This window comes from Dermochelys coriacea, chromosome 2, assembly GCF_009764565.3.
Source record: "Dermochelys coriacea isolate rDerCor1 chromosome 2, rDerCor1.pri.v4, whole genome shotgun sequence".
Classification (NCBI taxonomy): Eukaryota; Metazoa; Chordata; order Testudines; family Dermochelyidae; genus Dermochelys; species Dermochelys coriacea.
Genome location: NC_050069.1, coordinates 215,587,953 through 215,606,986, shown reverse-complemented (window position 1 = coordinate 215,606,986; position 19,034 = coordinate 215,587,953). Strand labels below are relative to the sequence as shown.

General features: G+C 39.7%; 1 protein-coding gene across 2 annotated transcripts in view; it reads right to left on the bottom strand.

The window, feature by feature from the left end:
• Window positions 1-19,034, bottom strand: part of AGMO (alkylglycerol monooxygenase) — a 285,522-nt gene that overhangs the window by 242,428 nt on the left and 24,060 nt on the right. For both annotated transcript variants that reach the window (XM_038390693.2, XM_043509230.1), the window contains exon 3: window positions 13,345-13,496. In XM_038390693.2, coding sequence (XP_038246621.1) covers window positions 13,345-13,496 — 152 coding nt within the window. The remainder of the gene's footprint in view (window positions 1-13,344; window positions 13,497-19,034) is intronic.

Here is a 19,034-nt window from a genome sequence, read left to right as displayed (position 1 = left end):
CATCAAGGCGGGAAGCAGGAGTAGGGAGATCACTTGAAGGTTTAAAAACCTCCAAATGATCAAATTGCAAATGACAGAGCTGGTGATACTGTCACTACATACTAGCTTTGTGAGCTGCCTCACACATTATTGTTTCGCCATCCTAACTGACATTGTCCAAACCAAGTAATATATGTGTAATCTCCACTCTTTCCATGCCCCTGCACATAAGGAAACATCAGCCGCAAACGGGAGGAGTTTGCCAGGGACAGACTCTGGAAATCCCCATGTCCTGGGGAATTCGTCACATCCAAGAGTGAAGAGGGTAGGGCTGGGCCTTCAACCCCCCTGTATTGCTTACCACCAAACTGTGAAGGACCCACCTGGAGCACTCGGCCCAGCAGACTCCTCTCTCCTCCCCCACATGGAAGATAGCGGCTGCAACTCCCCTTGGCACAGGAAGAACCTTTACAGCCTCCAGTCCTCCACACAACTCTGAAAAATTGGACTGTATGTTTTCTCTCATTCACTGTATTGCTATTGGTTGTTGTTACCTTTTCATCCCACCCCACTTCTACCATTGCAGCTTCTCAGTTGACTGTCCTCACTCTTCCTGTTCATTATCATCTCTCTTTATCTCTCAGTTTTCCTCTCCTCTTTCTTGTCTCTATATAAAGATATGGAGCTAGCAAGGTGCGTGCCTGGTATTACCCTGATCACCTTACTTGTACATTGTATCCCTTTCCCTCTGGTTTGTCTATGTATAATGTCTTAGTAGCAGCATTACACAGGATTATACTGAAAATGAAGCACACTATTTGTATATGCTTACAGAGCCAGGAATTGGTGGCCTTTAGGTCATGCTGCAGGGGCTATTTGTTCTCCCAGGGCTCTAGGGAGGAATGAGTAAGTCGGTGAGAGATTCTGGTTGGAAGAATCTGTGGTTTTGAGCTGTGGAATTTTGGAAGGTCTGTTTTTGGAAGAAGACTGGGTCCTTATTTTAACTGTTGTTTTAATATTTTTATAATGTATGTGCACAGCATAGGCTGGGCACATTTTAACACTTAAATAAATAAAATGAATTACAAAACTAAAGGCTGTGTCCACCTGAAATTGTGGGCCCCATGCAAGCTTGCATGTTCTGGCAGTTGCAGTAGGACCATCTAGCCCAGGGAATGAGCAACCCATGGCATAAGCCCAAAAAGACAAAAAAGACACAGATTTGCACATGCTTGTTTTGGAGCTTCTCTAGGAGTGAGGACTTTTTATACATGAGTTCATCATCTCTCATGAACTGTCAGTTCCTATCCAGGCTCTGATATTCACCCTTCTCTTGGGCCATGCAGGCCATGGGAGTCATTCCAGCCCTAAGAGGGAGGTCTGGGCAGTAACAACTTGACTGCATTCTAGAAGGGGTCACTTTCACCTCAGTCCTACAGTCATGCCAAGGGCCTCTTGTTCCTGATCACCGACAGAGAAGTCTCCTCCATGGTATTAACGATCAAAAATGCATGGGCAAAAATTATAGGTGTGCATTTAGAGGCCACTTTTCAAAATTTATCCCTAGAAGTTTTTAGGGAGTTGTTTTTCTTTGCCAATTTTAAGATACTTCTTCCCATATGGGAAGAATATTCCTCAAATCTAGTATTTTTTCCTGGAGCTACTACATCTGGTTCATAAGTCCTAGCAGCTAACTTATTTACATGACTTACACGAGGCTGTTCTTTCCCCTTTCCCTGACTCTGAAAACAAGCACAGACTGAGATGAGCTTTACTGCTGCATGTGCAGGGAGCCACTTCTAACAATTTACTTGAAAAGAAACAGATCTGTGTGTTAGGTGGGAGAAGTAGAGAATCAGTGTAAAAGGTGAAAGACTGGTAAAAGTCAAACTTTGCATTTTTGGTAAATAAAGGGCTTGAAACATGGGAATAGAACATAGGAAACTTGCAAAAAGATGGCACACCTATTTCCTTGTGATGGAAAACCAAGACACTTTTGTAAGCTAGATCTTCCCTATATTAAAAACAATGAACCAAGGGTGTCAAATTAGCCTTACAAACATAATGATTATTTAAAAAAAAATAACTCTTGTACAGTACAGATTTATATTTGGAAGTTGGTTATAAGATCTCTTCTCATGAAGCTATTTGGTAAGTAAAACAAAAAGATATAACTTGAAGTTTTACTTTGAAACTCAAAATTTTTCAGAACTGCAAAGATAAAGAGTTTGTATGTTTACTATTTACAACTTCCTCTCAGAAGACACAGGTATAGCATTCATGTCTTCCAAAATGTAAGCTTATACATCTGGCCAGAAAACATCTGGATATTTATCTTACCTCATCATTTCCTTCTGTAAGTCCAAAAACTGTCAGTTATTTCAGCTGAGATTCATCCCAAGGGAGAACAGAAAAAGTTACATCCTTCTTTTGTCCAGGTTTTATAAACTGATCTTTACCTTTTTCCCTGGGATACCAGTAAGTATAAAAATAAGCAGTTTGGATTCCTTTGACTGTGGTTTTCAGTCTGTGAATATGTACTTCTGCAGCCACAGAGTGCATACATATGTGATTGTATTTATTATGTGATTGTATTTCCAATATATGGCAAATGTTGCTAGATCCTAAAATAGACTTTAAAATAAAAACACATTACGGATTAAAAATAAATATAGACAGTAAATTCAAGAATAAACTCCTCAGCTCCTAGACAATAATAAAGACTAATTTATGTACTTTATTAATATATTATGAGGAAAATCCTACATTAATGAAATATTAAGATTTTAAAAACGCAAAACAAGAAATTCAAATACTAAAATCACCACAAAAACATTAACTTGGTTCCACACCACATGTTGTAATCTAGATTACTTTTTAATTGATAAAATTAGGGAGAAGACAGTGTGGCGTACCTAAACTGGGAGTCAGGAAATATGGGTTCTATTCCCAGGTTGGCCACTGGTTTTGGGCAAATCACTTCACCTTCTCATGCATCAGTTTCCCCATCTGTAAAATGGGGATAATGACACTGACTTCCTTTGTAAACCACTTTGAGACCTAATGATGAGAAGGGCTACATAAGAACTAAGCATTGTTTTCATTGTGTTCTTATTTTAAAAAGTACATTAACTAGAGAAGAGTGCTAGTCAATTATTTCATAGTCAAAATTTAAGCCATCTTCCAATTTCAAGTTTTGCTTTTTTTAAACTAACTTCACTAAAGACAAGCCAATTCACCTGAAGTTTCACATGCTGATCTCCTAATATAGCTTTGTATTACTGCATATGAGAGATTGCATCATGAATATCTTTTCATAATAATCTGCCTGTGTTCTGTTATGTTTTAAGCATGTGATTTGATTATAAAGGTTAAACAAACAATTTCACTTTTAAACCATTCAACAGTTGCCTTGATGAATTACTGATCCTCAAATGTAACTGAGAATTAATATAGATTACTTAAATTTCCTGTGTAGTTGGACTGGGATTGAAAAAAACAGACTGTAAAAGTGACATCAAAACAAGTCTAATCATATTCCTAGCTATTAAACATACAGAAGAAAGGAAAAAAATATCTGGTTTAGTCATTTTTTTCAGGTTACATCTTCCAACAATATACTCTCAGTTTATACAGAGTGTCCTGGGAAAAGACTGCCTTTCCTGTGCTCAAAAAGTATTTTTGGCAGTTTTAAATACTTGTAATTAAGGCAATAAAGATGCATTGGAGAAAACATATATGCAAAAAACATGGCCAAGAAGCAGCAATATTTTCTTTGCTCCATACACATTTTAAATATTAATTGTCATTAAATTTAATTAATCTTAAAATGTATAAAAAAGATTCTAAGTGCTGATGGTCTTACTAGAATTTTATCAAAGAATGAAATCTTCACAATCACCCAGCTTCAAAAAATCTGAGTAATATGCTGAAAGGAATTGCTTGCCATTTTAAAATAAAAGAAATTGTGCTTGTATTCATTCACAAAGCTCATTCTAGGATATTTATTCATAGTAACAAACCCACACTTTTTATATTTACAAAGGCACTCATTAAGGTTTTATTATTATTCTTGTTCTTTATATTTATAACTGTAACGTAGACAAGTCAGTTATTAGCGTGAGGTTCTAGCCACAGCCAGGCCAAATCATGTTTTAGGTAATTCTAATGTGATTTGGGTTTGTATAGCCTCTTGAAAAAATTTCAGTTATTCAAACAATTTTTCATACCAAAAAAAGTCACAGAACCTTCCAATTCTATAAATATCTAGAAACACTGAAAAACTATCTGAAATCACAGTAATTTCAGATTCACGTTTTCAGAGTAGCTGAAGGAAAGGAACAATATGATATGTCCAATTTTGTTTCTAGTTTATCACATCTGCTCACTGGCATTAAACATAAGGAAGTTTCTAATTTCTGGATAAATCCTTGACTCTGATACTGCAAAGACAGAACTTCTACTTGTATATGCAACACAAAATAAGAGACAGCGTAAGGGCTAGTCTACAGCCATGGCAGCGCTTTAACTTAGCTTGTGTAGTTGTGGCAGAGCCCAGAGCTCTATAAAAAAAAAAAAACACCTCCATGAGGGGGGTAGCTACCAGCACTGGGAGTGCGGCTTCCAGCACTGGTGCACTGTCTACTCTGGTGCTTTACAGCGCTGAAACTTGCTGTGCTTGGGGGGGGAGGGGGTTTGCGGGTTTCACACCCCTGAGTGAGAAAGTTGCAGCGCTGTACAGTGCCAGTGTAGAAGAGCCCTAAGAGCCTTCCTGAGGGAGGAATTTTGAGCCTTCTACAACAGCCCAACTCCTCACCAGAGTCCATGACTCTACCTCGCCCCCAGAACCTTTCAGAATGATGTAAAAGAGGCAATACACATCCAATCTGTAAACGTGGATTATTAATACATTCCTATCTATCTCACAAGATTGCTGCAAGGCTAAATTCAGCAATGTTTGTAAAGCACTTCTATAGAAATTTTAAAAGTGCAAAAGCATTGTTTATCATCATACCATGTTAGCTAACTGCTGCCATAAAGCAATGGGGCTAACCAAGATAAGTCTTCATTACTGTGCATTTCCATGCAAACTGTTGCTGCTGCAGCTATACAGACAGAGAAACAGAGCAATAAATAAAGAGCAGGCATTTTGCCTGTTGCTAGTGCAACAGGAGAATAGCATTTACTTTGTTATCATTACAGAAAGCTTGGGTGATGCCTCAAAGGGCCATCAGCTGTGATAAAGACAGACCCTTTCACTTCTCTAGGTCACCAGTCCTACTTGAGATTTGTATAAACCAGAGATTGCTACCACTGCTGTTCAATGGTTTATGTGGAATGGGTTTCTTCTCAGTCTAATTCTTCAAAAGCAAATTTCCACATTACAAAACCACCACTACACTTGGCAACCTTGTTGGAAGTTTCAGCAGAAAGGTACAGATGAAATCAACATGCAGCTCTCTCAACATCTAGCTATCTCAAGCATGCTTCTAGGTCAGGAGAGAGGCTAGTATAGTAAAGCTGGCACTGCAACTAACTGTGCCATTTCACACCCCCAGGCCTTTCAGATCTATCTTGAGAAGTACATTTACTTAAAACAAGGCTTGAAATCCTGTGACTTAAACACTTTGTTTGTTCAATGGACAGGTATTATTGGGCAATTCAATTTTAGATAAATATATAGAGATGAAATATCCTGAATTGAAATAAGCAACACAGCTTAAACATAGGTTTAAACGGGATCAAGGAAATCAAGGTTTTACACATACCCCCACTTTGGTTTCCATATATCAATCTTTCCCGCACACTTTTGCAGAAATATACAAACAAAGATACGGACAGACAGAAAGGGAAGAGAGAAGAACAATGTAGCTGTGATACCTTCAACTGGGTAATTAGCTGAAATTCCAAAATACAAACTCTCTGGTAGAGTTTTATGATATTGCCTGTTTGAAAGAATGTTGTAGGCATGATATCCCATCTGGATAACATTTACAGACGTATATAATGTAATGGATTCATTTTTAAAAACCCTATACAAGCAAAAAACAAAAAAACAAAAACCCAAAATTGTAAAAAGCATAACTCTCAAATCCAGAATAATTCAGATTCTTGCTCACGTACATTAATAGCTCAAGCTCTACAAGTGTTAGGCACCATTTACATAGGTTTTCAGCAGCTTACTTGGAAAAGTATGTCAAATGAACCGTTTCTATGCACAGTAAGTTAGATGCTTTCAAACCCATGTCCCCATTCACAGAACAAAAATTATTACTTTTTTCTTTTTTAAATTCCCAGGCAAACTAGAGGGCAGCACTAGCTAAAGTTTAGGATTTTTATAAGTCAGTAGTCATTTCAAATATGTAATTAACTAGAAAGACCTGGGCATGGGCAGATAGGACTAATGGTTAGAGTCAGAAGACCACATCAAGTACCAAGTCAAAGGCTGGAGCTGGAGACAGTCAGGTCCCAGAGGTGAGAGCTGGAAACAGTGTCAGGGATAGGGCATAGGAGCAGGGACCTGTAGTGCAGCAGGAAAGCAGGAACTGGGAACAGACAGGAAGGCAGGGCTCAGCAGCCAGGTAAGGAGGCAGGGTCCATAATAGTAGTAGCCAGCTAGGGTTTCCTCTAGTTAGTTGGACAACTTCTTGTGCCTTTCTGGTTTAAACAGAGCTTCCTAGCCAATCAGTGTTACTGGATGTTTCCCCACAATCAGGAGTTTTGTGGACAGGATTACCAACTTTCTAATTTCTGAAAACTGGACAATACAGCAGGAGCACTGGAACCTCGCCCTGCCCCACCTCTTCTCCTGAGGCCCTACCCCGTCCTGCCTCTTCCCTCGAGGACCTGCCCTGATGTCTCGTTGCTCTCCCCCTCCCACTTCCTCATCGTTCCATCCTCTCCACCCTTCCCCCACACCAAGCTGAGCTCCCACTCCCTCGGGGCTGGGATGGGAGCTGCAGCCCCTGACACAGAGCCTGCCTGCCCATGATATTCAGGTAAGAGGCGGTCCTGGCTCAGCAGGGTCTAGCACGGGTGGATGACCTGGAGCTTCCCTCCAATCGTGGTAACCAGACTTTTGGGGTCGGGTCAGTACATCTGACCAGACACTGTACCAGTCCCACTTCAACCGGACTTTCCAGTTGAAAACTGGACCCCCGTCAACCTTATTTTTGGGCAGGACCCTTGCGAAATAGCATTTCAATGACTCCCTTCCAGTGTTGCCAACTTAGCAACTTTGTTACTAGATTTAGTGACTTTTTGGTTTCCCTAGTGAGAAAATAAGTGTCAAAGTGACCAGTGACAAATCTAGCGACTTTCACTGCCAATTTCAGAGAAAGAAGTCACCAATATCTATAGTCAAAAATCATTCACATGCACCTCAGTAGTATTAATAAAATCCCTTCCATGCTCTTCTTACTACATTCTGTTGCACACCACGTCAATGTCATTACCTCTTAATTGACTATGTCCTCAGAAGGAATCACATTCCAGGGCTTCTTGGGCTGAGATCAGGCAAGGAAAAGAAGTTTGTGGAAGCTAATTAAATACTTTGCTAAAGCCAGGCACATTTTGGAGAGAGAGCAGGACATTAGCCAGGGCATGTTTTTACCCAAATGTGTTCTTTCTCACCGCTCCATAGTAGGTAGCACACCCTGTGATGCAGGGAAAGATATCTAATGAAGTGGGAAGAGCAGAGAAGGCAGGTTAGCCATCGAGGAGAGGAACAGAAGGAAATCTAGGTCACATTTTGTATTAAATTTTCATTTATAAGTGGTTTATAAAATGTTAATAAATGATTAATAGATATTATAATCATGTGACACTGAGTAGTATCTACAAAAAGAAAAGGAGTACTTGTGGCACCTTAGAGACTAACAAATTTATTAGAGCATAAGCTTTCGTGAGCTACAGCTCACTTCATCGGATGCATTTGGTGGAAAAAAAAACCCCACCTCTGAAACTGAGTAGTATCTAGTTATAGATAGTTAGAAGCACATCAGAAGAAGTTGTTATAGATCAGGGATGGGCAATAATTTTCGCAGGACGCCATTCTGCTCACACTTAGGAAAAGGTAGTGAATAGTGATATCTTTGTCTATCACAACGAACTCGGCATCTTAGGTGAGTCAACCACTCTCGGAGCAGAGACTTTAACTCTGTTACTGACACAATATAGGGATCCACAGTCCTTTTTAAGCAACAGGAAGAACAGTAACAAACTACAAACAAAACAAGCTGGACTCTTATCTTTTTATGTAATTACTCCCTTTCTGGAAGTCTCGGCACAATGAAATCTATTGGACAAACATTATAACTGCAAGTACAAAGCATTACAGTTCTACCCTTTGGGTTGGAATGCTGACAGTTTTCAGATTAACATTTTTAAATAAAAAAATATTTTATTTGTCTGTATGCACGTGTGGAAGGGTAATATTTTGGCCTGTTAACATTCAACATGATCCTTTCTTTATAAGCTAAAATATTTTAAGTACATTTGCTTTGAAATTGATATCTGTCTATGGGGGGAGATTAAATCTTATTTATGAAAAGGTAAAGAATTGCTACAAGGCACATATAGTTCCCTTTATCATTGGGGATCAATTCCCATTGCAATCAGAAGAAGTTCCCACTGTGCCCTGAAGAATGAGAGCCGAATATTACCCAGATGCTTTACACCTCACCATGTTTTCTATTTTTATTTGGCTAGGATCACACTTTTCTCAATCTGCATTATCTCAAATATCACTCCTAAACTCAACATCATTATACTGGTGTTCATTCATGTGGTCAGTTTTATTTTATCGTATAAAAAACGGACAATGTTTAAAATCTGGAGCTACTGCTATGTACAAGAAAGTTGGAATGTTTTTGGATCTCGAGAGGAATCTTCTTTTTTCTGATCACATTTCCAATCACAAAAGTCACACACCACTTTACATTGCTGTTTATCAAATTAACAGTCATAAATCATAATGAATCCTTTAAATTTACAGTTCTTCCAATATTCCATTAACCTTTATATCAGGTCCTGCCTCACAAGCCATTCACATTATGCTGACTTCAGAGAATGTGAGAAGCCACAGATAAGAGGCAGCACGTAAAGGCAAGAAAGGGTCAGATAAATAAGAGCCATAAGATTTGACAATAAATTCCAAAGCAATAGAGGTGGCAAACACATTATGATAAGTGTTACGCTTTTCTATCAAAAACTTGCAGTCCTCACTGATACAAAAAAGAAAATATCCTTTAATGAACTTAGTACTAGACTTGGTATCCTCTGTTGACTAGGGCACTGGTCCAGCTTTCATTGTTGTACATTCAGAATCCCCAATTCTCTCTCTGGGGCAGATTGTGGCATACCACCTCCTTCAATCCACACATGGGTTACTCCTCTTTTTCAAAGAAGGCTACATCAGCACTATCCCTTCGTCCTCCCCAATCAAGTCCTCTCCACATGACCAAACATCCTTGTTGGGGGAATGGGTGAAAATTGTGAGCTAAATGGACAAGCCAGGGCCACGGGGAATGCACAGCATCCTTTCTCCAGCCCTGTGGAACTAAACCAGAAACGTTAATACTACAGCAGGCTGTACTACCCCTTCCATATAACCACCGTCTCTCTTGGGATCCATGGGGGGCTCCCTAGCCAGTATAAAGCCCATTTTAGTATGATGTCCTAGGGAGACATGCTGCCAAAGAGCCTTATCCCCCAGAGAGCAGAAGCAGCATGCCCTCTGAGAACCAAAGCGTTTGTAGTGTCCTCCCATAGATACTTGGGGAAAGCTCAAGGTGTGGGGTAGGCCTGATGTCCTTTTCTGAAGAGGCAGGAGAAGGGCAAACCTCCACCCCTTTATGACCAGACAATTTTGGGGAATCCCTGCATAGAATTCCTCACGGAACACTCCCTCTGGCCCTGGGTCCTTTACTTGGAAAAGTAAAATCAAAAGCAGAAAGTTATCAAAGTTCAATTTACAATTTAAATTTGAAAGAAACTGTAAGGTCCCTGTTCCAGGCTTTGAGATCAGAAATGGCTCCAAATGTCAGAATCATCCAGCATACTCAGATCTATATTTGAATTACCTTAAAAGTGCATAATTTGGTGGGGATTGTACCTGGATTAAAAATATCTAGTAATACAATCCCACACCTATCCTTTCCTGAAAACTGAAGCAGAAAACCTAGCAAACCTGGTTTCTAGGCCATAGTGAGGTTATTCCACAAACAAAACAGGTCAAACTAAATCCATTAAAAACATAAGGAAAAAAATCCACAGTTAGGAAATTATTCCCATTGACTTCAGTGGGCTTTGAATCTGGCCCCAGAAGAGGTCAATTAAGTAGTAAAAAAGATTATTTTCAAGCTCCTTAGCGAGTATTGCAAACAATGAAACACATACACATAAGGACACTTAGAGTAGCACATCCTTTGAAAAGTAAGATCACATCAAAGAAATGTATCCTGTCCTTGCAGTACACTTGTAAATTCAGTCTGTGATAATGGCTATTACACACACATAGGAAAGAGGAAAACAGCTTCTCAAACACTAAGTCAAAGCTTGATTTTATTTCAAAGGCTGGGTTTTTGTTTTTGTTTTTTACAAGAGAAATATCTGAATTTCTAATTGTTTGGATTCTTTCCCCAAATAGTCTGAATCCTAACAGAATGAATTTAAATCATAATGCTAGGTGCAACTGTCTTATCTTAAACATCAATAATGAAACAACTTTCAAATGTAGGAAAGCCATAGTTCTTTAGTGCCATCATTCATATCTTTTAAAATTCATACACTTTGCATTTACTTGGGTATACAGTTCCTACAACTGTTATCACCATTGTAAGGCCCATTCCTGAATTCCACGGGGGCTCTGACTAAAGTTCTATTACAATCAAAAAGAGCTTTTGAACTCACGATTACACTTCAGTGCCCAAATATATCAAGGTGGTGAGTGTTTTTCCAGAAGGGTTCCTTCTTTATTTTTAAAAAGTGCCTCTTTCATTAGATTTGCTTAGCCAGTTCTGAAGTAATATATTGTTTAGCAATCTTGCCATTACGATATTGAGTTTTTTCAAAGAGCAGAGTGTTGTTTAATCCATTGTCTATATGTAAAGTTGGTTTCTATAAGAATGTGGTGTCAGTTACGTGATTTGGAGCACAGAGCTGATATTGAGCAAGTTTACAGTACCTTCAAGGATAATGAACTTAGTTATATAGCATGGTTCTATGACACCAACATTGTTTGGACTAGACCAGTGTTTTGCAACAGAACAACTTTCTGAACTACATTTACGGATTATTATGTATGAACTGGAATTTTACATTTTAATTACAAGTGTCATCCATTTTGTGGCTACGTCTACATAATCCTGCAGTTTGGGTTATGGGGGTCTGAATTGCAGCATGCAATAGTGTGCTGAGGTATAACTCCCCCATGCTCATGTTGTTGGTGAAAGCTAAAAAGGTACGTAGTTCACATTAATGTAGTCTTCTTTCCAGTTGGACTACATTAATATGAACTACATACCTTTTAGTTTGTGCCCACAGCATCCACACAGGAGAGTTACAGTGTAACATGTAGCGCACTCTGAAATACCCCATAGACTTAACTGTGGGGCTGTATAGACAAATCCTAAAAATGTGGAATCACAAGCTGGTATTAACACAATACCTTTCTCCCTCTCTGCATAAACAGAAGCTGGATGACCTTCAGAGCTACTCTCAAAAAGAAATTAACTAAATGTGTTTAGATATTTAGAGGCTGATCCTTCCCTCTTTACTGTCAATGGGAGTTTTGCTACCAACTTCAATGGGAGGAAATTCAGATCCATTCATATGATTTTTCTAGTAATACTTTTCACTTAATAGAAATTTTATTTAAAAAGAAATGGGAATGTCCTTTGCGTTTTTCCAATCTTCAGCACTATGATCTAATGCTCCCAAGTACTGTTGATGTCATTTTTTGTGACATGTATTCCCAGTTTCCCACACACCAAACTTAGCTACTCACAAAGAAGCATATTCTTCCTTCCCCTAGCATTGTTCTAGCTCCCATCCACTTCCTCACTTACTTCTCTCCCCAATGAACTCCTGAGTTCCTCCCATATCACTGTTGTCTGTCTAATTATCTTCTTCCCTTCCTAATTAAGCATCCACCCAGCATTGTGCTAAATCCTGATCAGAGACCATCCTTCACTCCCATTCAGTTCAGCCACCCAAACTAATTTCCTACCTCCTTCCATATTTTCCACTGATCTATTTTCACCAGCTAATGCTTTCCCTGCATTCTAGAAAACTAACACCAGATGCATCAATGCTTTTATGAACCGAGGGGGTTGTGCCTTACAGAGCACAGTCCAAAGTCCTTTAGACAATAGACTGCTTCTCCTTTGACTTCAGTGGGATTTGGATCAGCCCATATGTTAGGATTTCTATAAAACATTTTCAAATGTAGAAAGAGAAAAGATCAGAAAAAAATACTGTGGTAATTGGAGAGTCATATAAGTAGATAGCTGAAGAGATAGATATGTCCACAAGTACTACATTTCCATAAAAAATATGCACAGAAAGACCTATCTATCCAATATTCCTAAGTATTTATATGGCCCCTATCATGAGAGTAAAAAATAGCTTTATCCTTTTTAAACCTTACATTTTTCTCTTTTATAAGAGAGAGAGAGAGAGAATCTTTTTTAAGTATACATTTAAAAAAAAATAGAAATAGGCAAGGGTTAAATTAAAGTAACTATATATTTAATAGTTTAATATAAACAAAACATTTTTAAAAACTGGGCATAAAATATTTTAACCTTTGCCCTTTCCTAATAACTAGGTACAAACTGAACATGTTTTTTAAAAGATTAAACTAACAAGCTATGTGCCTACCAGTACTTTGTTTATATGTTGTTTCTCATTCCCCTCCCTTTTTGAAAGTGTGCATTGTAAACAAAGATTCTGTATTTATTGTTCAGTGATTAACATAAGGAATCTGGCTTGATCTGGGAATTACTGTAATAAAAAATTATAATGAAGTATGCTGATACACTTTTATAGTCAACCCATTATACCACTCAATTCAGAATATTAAAGTAATCCCGGAAGCACAAATTAGAGCAATACATGTAAGATACATGTCCCACCTATATTTCCTCCCAAATTTTTCCTTCTGTGGTATTCTATGAGCATAGGAGCAATATTTTTAAAATTCTAGGTCTTGCATTTTACTACATTCACATCCATATTATAAAAAAAAACTATAAAATCAGTTTCCCCCACTCAAAGTTCAAGTGACTCTTAGTGGAACCTTGAGAATACATAAATGGAATATGTATACAAGCAAATAAAATGAAAAATCTGTTTAAGTCCTACCATGGGCCAGGCGATGGAACCAGTAGTATACAAAGTCTACTCCTAGGAATGTCATATACCAGGTCCATGGTGAGTCCCATGGCAGTTCAAAGAGTCTGTAGTTATCCCACACATAGATGTAGGTAGTCAATTCAAGGCTTCTGGACACAACACTGAAATATACAACAAAACAGTTTTCTCAAGAACCTTCTGAATTAGAGTAATAGATCTGTTATATTGCATATTTGTACTTTTTAGTCTGCAGGGTTTTCTTCTAACATATAAAGCCACTCGGCCAATCCTGCAGCCTTATTCTGGCAATATTATCATTGACTCCAATGCCACTATTGACTAAGGATTGTGAGCCAAGACTGAAAAAATAGCACAATCCCATCCTGTTCAACCTTTTCTCCATTGCAACCTGAAGTCTTCTAGTGTTTTTTATTTCTTTGGAGATCTTCAGTCCCTTCTTGGCTTCAAATTATCTAAAGCCTTTTAGACAGTTTCTTTGACCACATTTATTGTACACAGAGGTATTCACAGAGGTATTGTACACAAGGTATTCATGTGACTGGGAGAAACTCATTTTTAATCTACAAGTTAGAAATACTTTTAGGATGCTACTAATTATTATTCTTATTTGAATAATTCCATGGCAAATCTGAACACACTGAATATTTTCATTATACATTTAACATAGCCAGATGAAGGACTAAGGATGAATAAGAAAGAATGTGTGTGGCAGGAAGACAGTAGGAGGGGAAACGCTAGAAAGACTGATGGAAGGAGTACTGCAGGACTGAAGATTAGGGATAGAGAAAAAAAGGGGGAAGTGCAAAGGAGAAAGTGAGGGAAAAGGAAAAATGTGACAAAAGTTCGCTGAGTTCTTTTGTGTTGCTGCATTGCTGGACAATGGCTAATTACACTCCCAGTCATTCCTGGCCTAACCCTCACTCAGTACTCAGTACAAAAGAGTTTGTGTGGTTGAAGAAAGCATAGTTTTGGGCTCAAGGGTTTCTAGGCCATGGTTGGGAGTCAGACACAAGGTTACAGGAAAATAAACTAGTGGCTAAAAGGGCCGGAGACTGTGTGTTGTAGCGGAAACTGCCTCTGTGAAACTTTGCTGCTGTCGTTCCCATTTTTGTTCAAAGCAATCAGGATTGTGAATATATTGTTACATCTTTGCTGAGTGGTAGCATACTTTTGGACCTTATAGGTCAGTTTCTTAGTTGAAGAAGAAATCAGTGATGCAAAACCAGGGTATTTTTGGTGTAATTAATTTACAAAATGTACACAATTTCTGTTTCCTTGAACAGCGGTGTGGTCACCAACTACATATAGGCAACTCCCTTTTGCAGAAACTTCAGTAAAAGCACTATTATTCTGTCACCAAGCAAAAGCTGTCTTGGACCTAGGTCTCTCCTGGAATCTCCCCTGCCTATCACATACTTCCTTTTTCCTCCCTCAGTTCCCAGGCTTTATACCTGGGAAAACCTTTAGACCGAAACTGCTAACACAGGATCATGCACTGCAGCTACAGTGTAACACAAAGGAATCTCAAAAAGGTTTAACTCACTCTGTCCTCTTAACAACTCTTTGGGTGTAAAGGCTGCATTTTAACTCTTTCTATGGAGACTTTCATCCTAAATGCTTTTACATCACTGACATTAGCACCTGTTGCCATAACAATAGTTAGCTGAACACTAGAAGGAAACACCATGAGTCTCTATACTGCTATTTTTTCTATTAATGAAGAACCAACCCAGTTGAAAGTCCTAAACTTTAGCTACTACTGAGCAAACAGAGCAGCAACCTGTCCCCATTTTTATTCTGAAAAGGCAGAGGGCTTTAGGGAAAGAAAGGTGGAAGGATTACTTAGCTGAGAGAAAGAGGAGACCTCTCTCTTTATGATTAGGGCCCTACCAAATTCACAATCATGAAAAAACACGTCATGGACCGTGAAATCTGGTCTCCCGCGTTGAAACTTGGTCTTTTGTGTGCTTTTACCCTATACTAAACAGATTTCATGGGAAAGACCAGCGTTTCTCAAATTGGGGGTCCTGACCCAAAAGGGAGTTGTAGGGAGGTTACAAGGTTTTTTTGGGGGCGGGCATGGTATTGCCACCCATACTTCTGTGCTGCCTTCAAAGCCAGGTAGCCGGAGAGCGGCGGCTGTTAGCCAGGCGCCCATCTCTGAAGGCAACACCCCGCCAGCCGCAGAGCAGAAGTAAGGGTAGCAATACCATACAGTGCCATCTTTACTTTTGCTCTGCTGCCTTCAGAGCTGGGTGGCCAGAGAGTGGCAGCTGCTTACTGAGGACCCAGCTCTGCAGGTAGCAGCACAGAAGTAAGGGTGGCAATACCATACCATAGGTTTCAGAGTAGCAGCCGTGTTAGTCTGTATTCACAAAAAAGAAAAGGAGTACTTGTGGCACCTTAGAGACTAACAAATTTATTTGAGCATAAGATCCGATGAAGTAGTTGTACTTGGTTTTGTATTTTTAGTATTTGTGTGTGTGTGTAGGGGTTTTGTGCTGGGAGAGCAGCTGAGCTTGATTAGGGGGTGGGGCTTTGTGCTAAGAGAGCAGCTGAGCCCTGCTTAGGGGGTGGGGCTTCTGACTAGGGGCCCTATAAAGGTAGCCAGCCAGTCAGCAGTGGCACAGGAGCTAGCAAATAGAGTTCTAAACAGGGGAGTTTGAGTGGGAGTTGGCAAGGGGAGTTTGTATTCTGGTGCTTGTTTGGGGTTTGCTTTTTCTTGGGGGTGGGGGTGTGGTCTTTTTGGTGTGGCTTCTGTTTCCCAGATTAACAGGATTTAGGTGGGAAGGAGATGACAGATACAGAGGCAGCTGTGGGAGTGACTCCTGTAGTGAAAGACACATTGAGGATGACTGGATGTGGAAGCTGTGGTATGTACATGATCCTGGAGGGGGGAACTGGTAAGAGTTTTTTCTGCATGAAATGTTGTCTGATAGAGCTGATGGAGAAAAAGATCTGAGGTTTGGAGATGCAGGTGGAAAGTCTGGTTGAGTTTAGGATGGGGTTTGAGCAGATGATGGAGCAAAGATATGAGGTATCTGAAGGGAAAAGCTCAGACTCACAGATGGAAGCAGGGCTGGGGAATTTTGAGGAGAGACTGGATGAGGAAAGTGGTCAGTGGAAACATGTGACTCAAAGAACCAGGCAGAGAAAAAGACAGGCTAGTGAAGGAGAAATAGAGCTTAGGAACAGGTTTGCAGAGTTGGAAAATGAAGAAGGGTCTCAGCAGGTACTTGTTGAAGGTGGAAGGGTAAGGAAGAAGAGAAGAGAGGCTAGTCCTATAGAAAAAGGGGAAGAGTCAAGGGAGACTACACCAAATATGAGCCCCAGGAGGATACAGGATGGGTTGAAAAGGATTGTAAGGGAAAATAGGAATGGAAAGAACTTGCAGCCAGAGGGAACAGGGGAGAGACTGGAGAATAGCACTGTCACCAGGAAAAGGCAGGTCTATGTGATCGGGGACTCTTTATTGAGAAGAATAGACAGGCCTGTAACTAGAGCTGATCCTGAGAATAGAAGGGTGTGCTGTCTTCCGGGTGCTAAGATACAGGATGTAGACCTGAGGTTGAAAAGGATCCTAAAGGGAGTGGGAAAGAATCCCCTAATTATCCTTCATGTGGGAACCAATTGATACAGCCAGATTCTCGCTGGAAAGTATCAAGGGAGACTATGCTAGGCTGGGGAAGACACTTAAGGAAATTGAGGCTCAGGTGATCTTTAGCGGGATCCTTCCTGTTCCTAGAGAAGGGCAACAAAGGTCTGACAAGATTATGACTGTCAACAGATGGCTTAGGCAGTGGTGCTATAAGGAGGGCTTTGGGATGTATGGCCACTGGGAGGCATTCATGGACAGAGGTCAGATCTCTCGGGATGGACTTCATCTGAGTAGGGAAGGAAAGAGACTTCTAGGATCGAGGCTGGCACAACTGATAAAGAGAGCTTTAAACTAGGAATTGGGGGGAGATGGATGGGAGATGTCCAGAAAATCTCCACGCCAGATTTTAGCATTGAGAGGGAAGAAGATGAAGTAAGAAAGGATACAGCCATGGGTAGGAGAATGTATATAAGGAGCGAGGGCGGTGTGGATACTAGTCTAATAGGTTATACTGGCTGTAGAATGACTGTGCCTAATAGGGTACAAAATGTGAGCGAGTCCAAACAGCAAAAATTAAGATGTTTGTACACCAATGCGAGGAGTCTAGGTAACAAAATGGAGGAACTAGAGCGACTGGTGCAGGAAGTGAAACCAGATATTATAGGAATAACAGAAACATGGTGGAATAGTAGTCATGACTCGACTACAGGTATTGAAGGGTATGTGCTGTTTAGGATAGACAGGAACAAAGTTAAAGGGGGTGGAGTAGCATTGTATATCAATGATGAGGTAGAATGTAAAGAAATAAGAAGCGATGCAATGGATAAGACAGAGTCCATCTGGGCAAAAATTACATTGGGGAAGAAAACTAGTAAAGCCTCTCCTACGATAGTGCTTGGGGTGTGCTATAGACCTCCGGGATCTAATTTGGATATGGATAGAGCCCTTTTTAATGTCTTTAATCAAATAAATACTAATGGAAACTGCGTGATCATGGGAGACTTTAACTTCCCAGATATAGACTGGAGGACCAGTGCTAGTAATAATAATAGGGCTCAGATTTTCCTAGATGCGATAGCTGATAGATTCCTTCATCAAGTAGTTGCTGAACCGACTAGAGGGGATGCCATTTTAGATTTAATTTTGGTGAGTAGCGAGGACCTCATAGAAGAAATGGTTGTAGGGGACAGTCTTGGCTCAAGTGATCATGAGCTAATTCAGTTCAAACTAAATGGAAGGATTAACAAAAATAAATCTGCAACTAGGGTTTTTGATTTCAAAAGGGCTGACTTTCAAAAATTAAGGAAATTAGTTAGGGAAGTGGATTGGACTGAAGAACTTATGGATCTAAAGGTAGAGGAGGCCTGGGATTACTTTAAATCAAAACTGCAGAAGCTATCGGAAGCCTGTATCCCAAGAAAGGGGAAAAAATTCATAGGAAGGAGTTGTAGACCAAGCTGGATGAGCAAGCATCTTAGAGAGAGGTGATTATGAAGAAGCAGAAAGCATACAGGGAGTGGAAGATGGGAGGGATCAGCAAGGAAAGCTACCTAATTGAGGTCAGAAGATGTAGGGATAAAATGAGAGAGGCTAAAAGTCGAGTAGAGTTGGCCCTTGCAAAGGGAATTAAAACCAATAGTAGAAGGTTCTATAGCCATATAAATAAGAAGAAAACTAAGAAGGAAGAAGTGGGGCCGCTTAACATTGAAGATGGAGCGGAGGTTAAAGATAATCTAGGCATGGCCCAATATCTAAACAAATACTTTGCCTCAGTCTTTAATAAGGCTAAAGAGGATCTTGGGGATAATGGTAGCATGACAAATGGGAAGGAGGATATAGAGGTAGATATTACCATATCAGAGGTAGAAGCGAAACTGAAACAGCTTAATGGGACTAAATCGGGAGGCCCAGATAATCTTCATCCAAGAATATTAAAGGAATTGGCACCTGAAATTGCAAGCCCATTAGCAAGAATTTTTAATGAATCTGTAAACTCAGGAATAGTACCGAATGATTGGAGAATTGCTAATATAGTTCCTATTTTTAAGAAAGGAAAAAAAAGTGATCCGGGTAACTACAG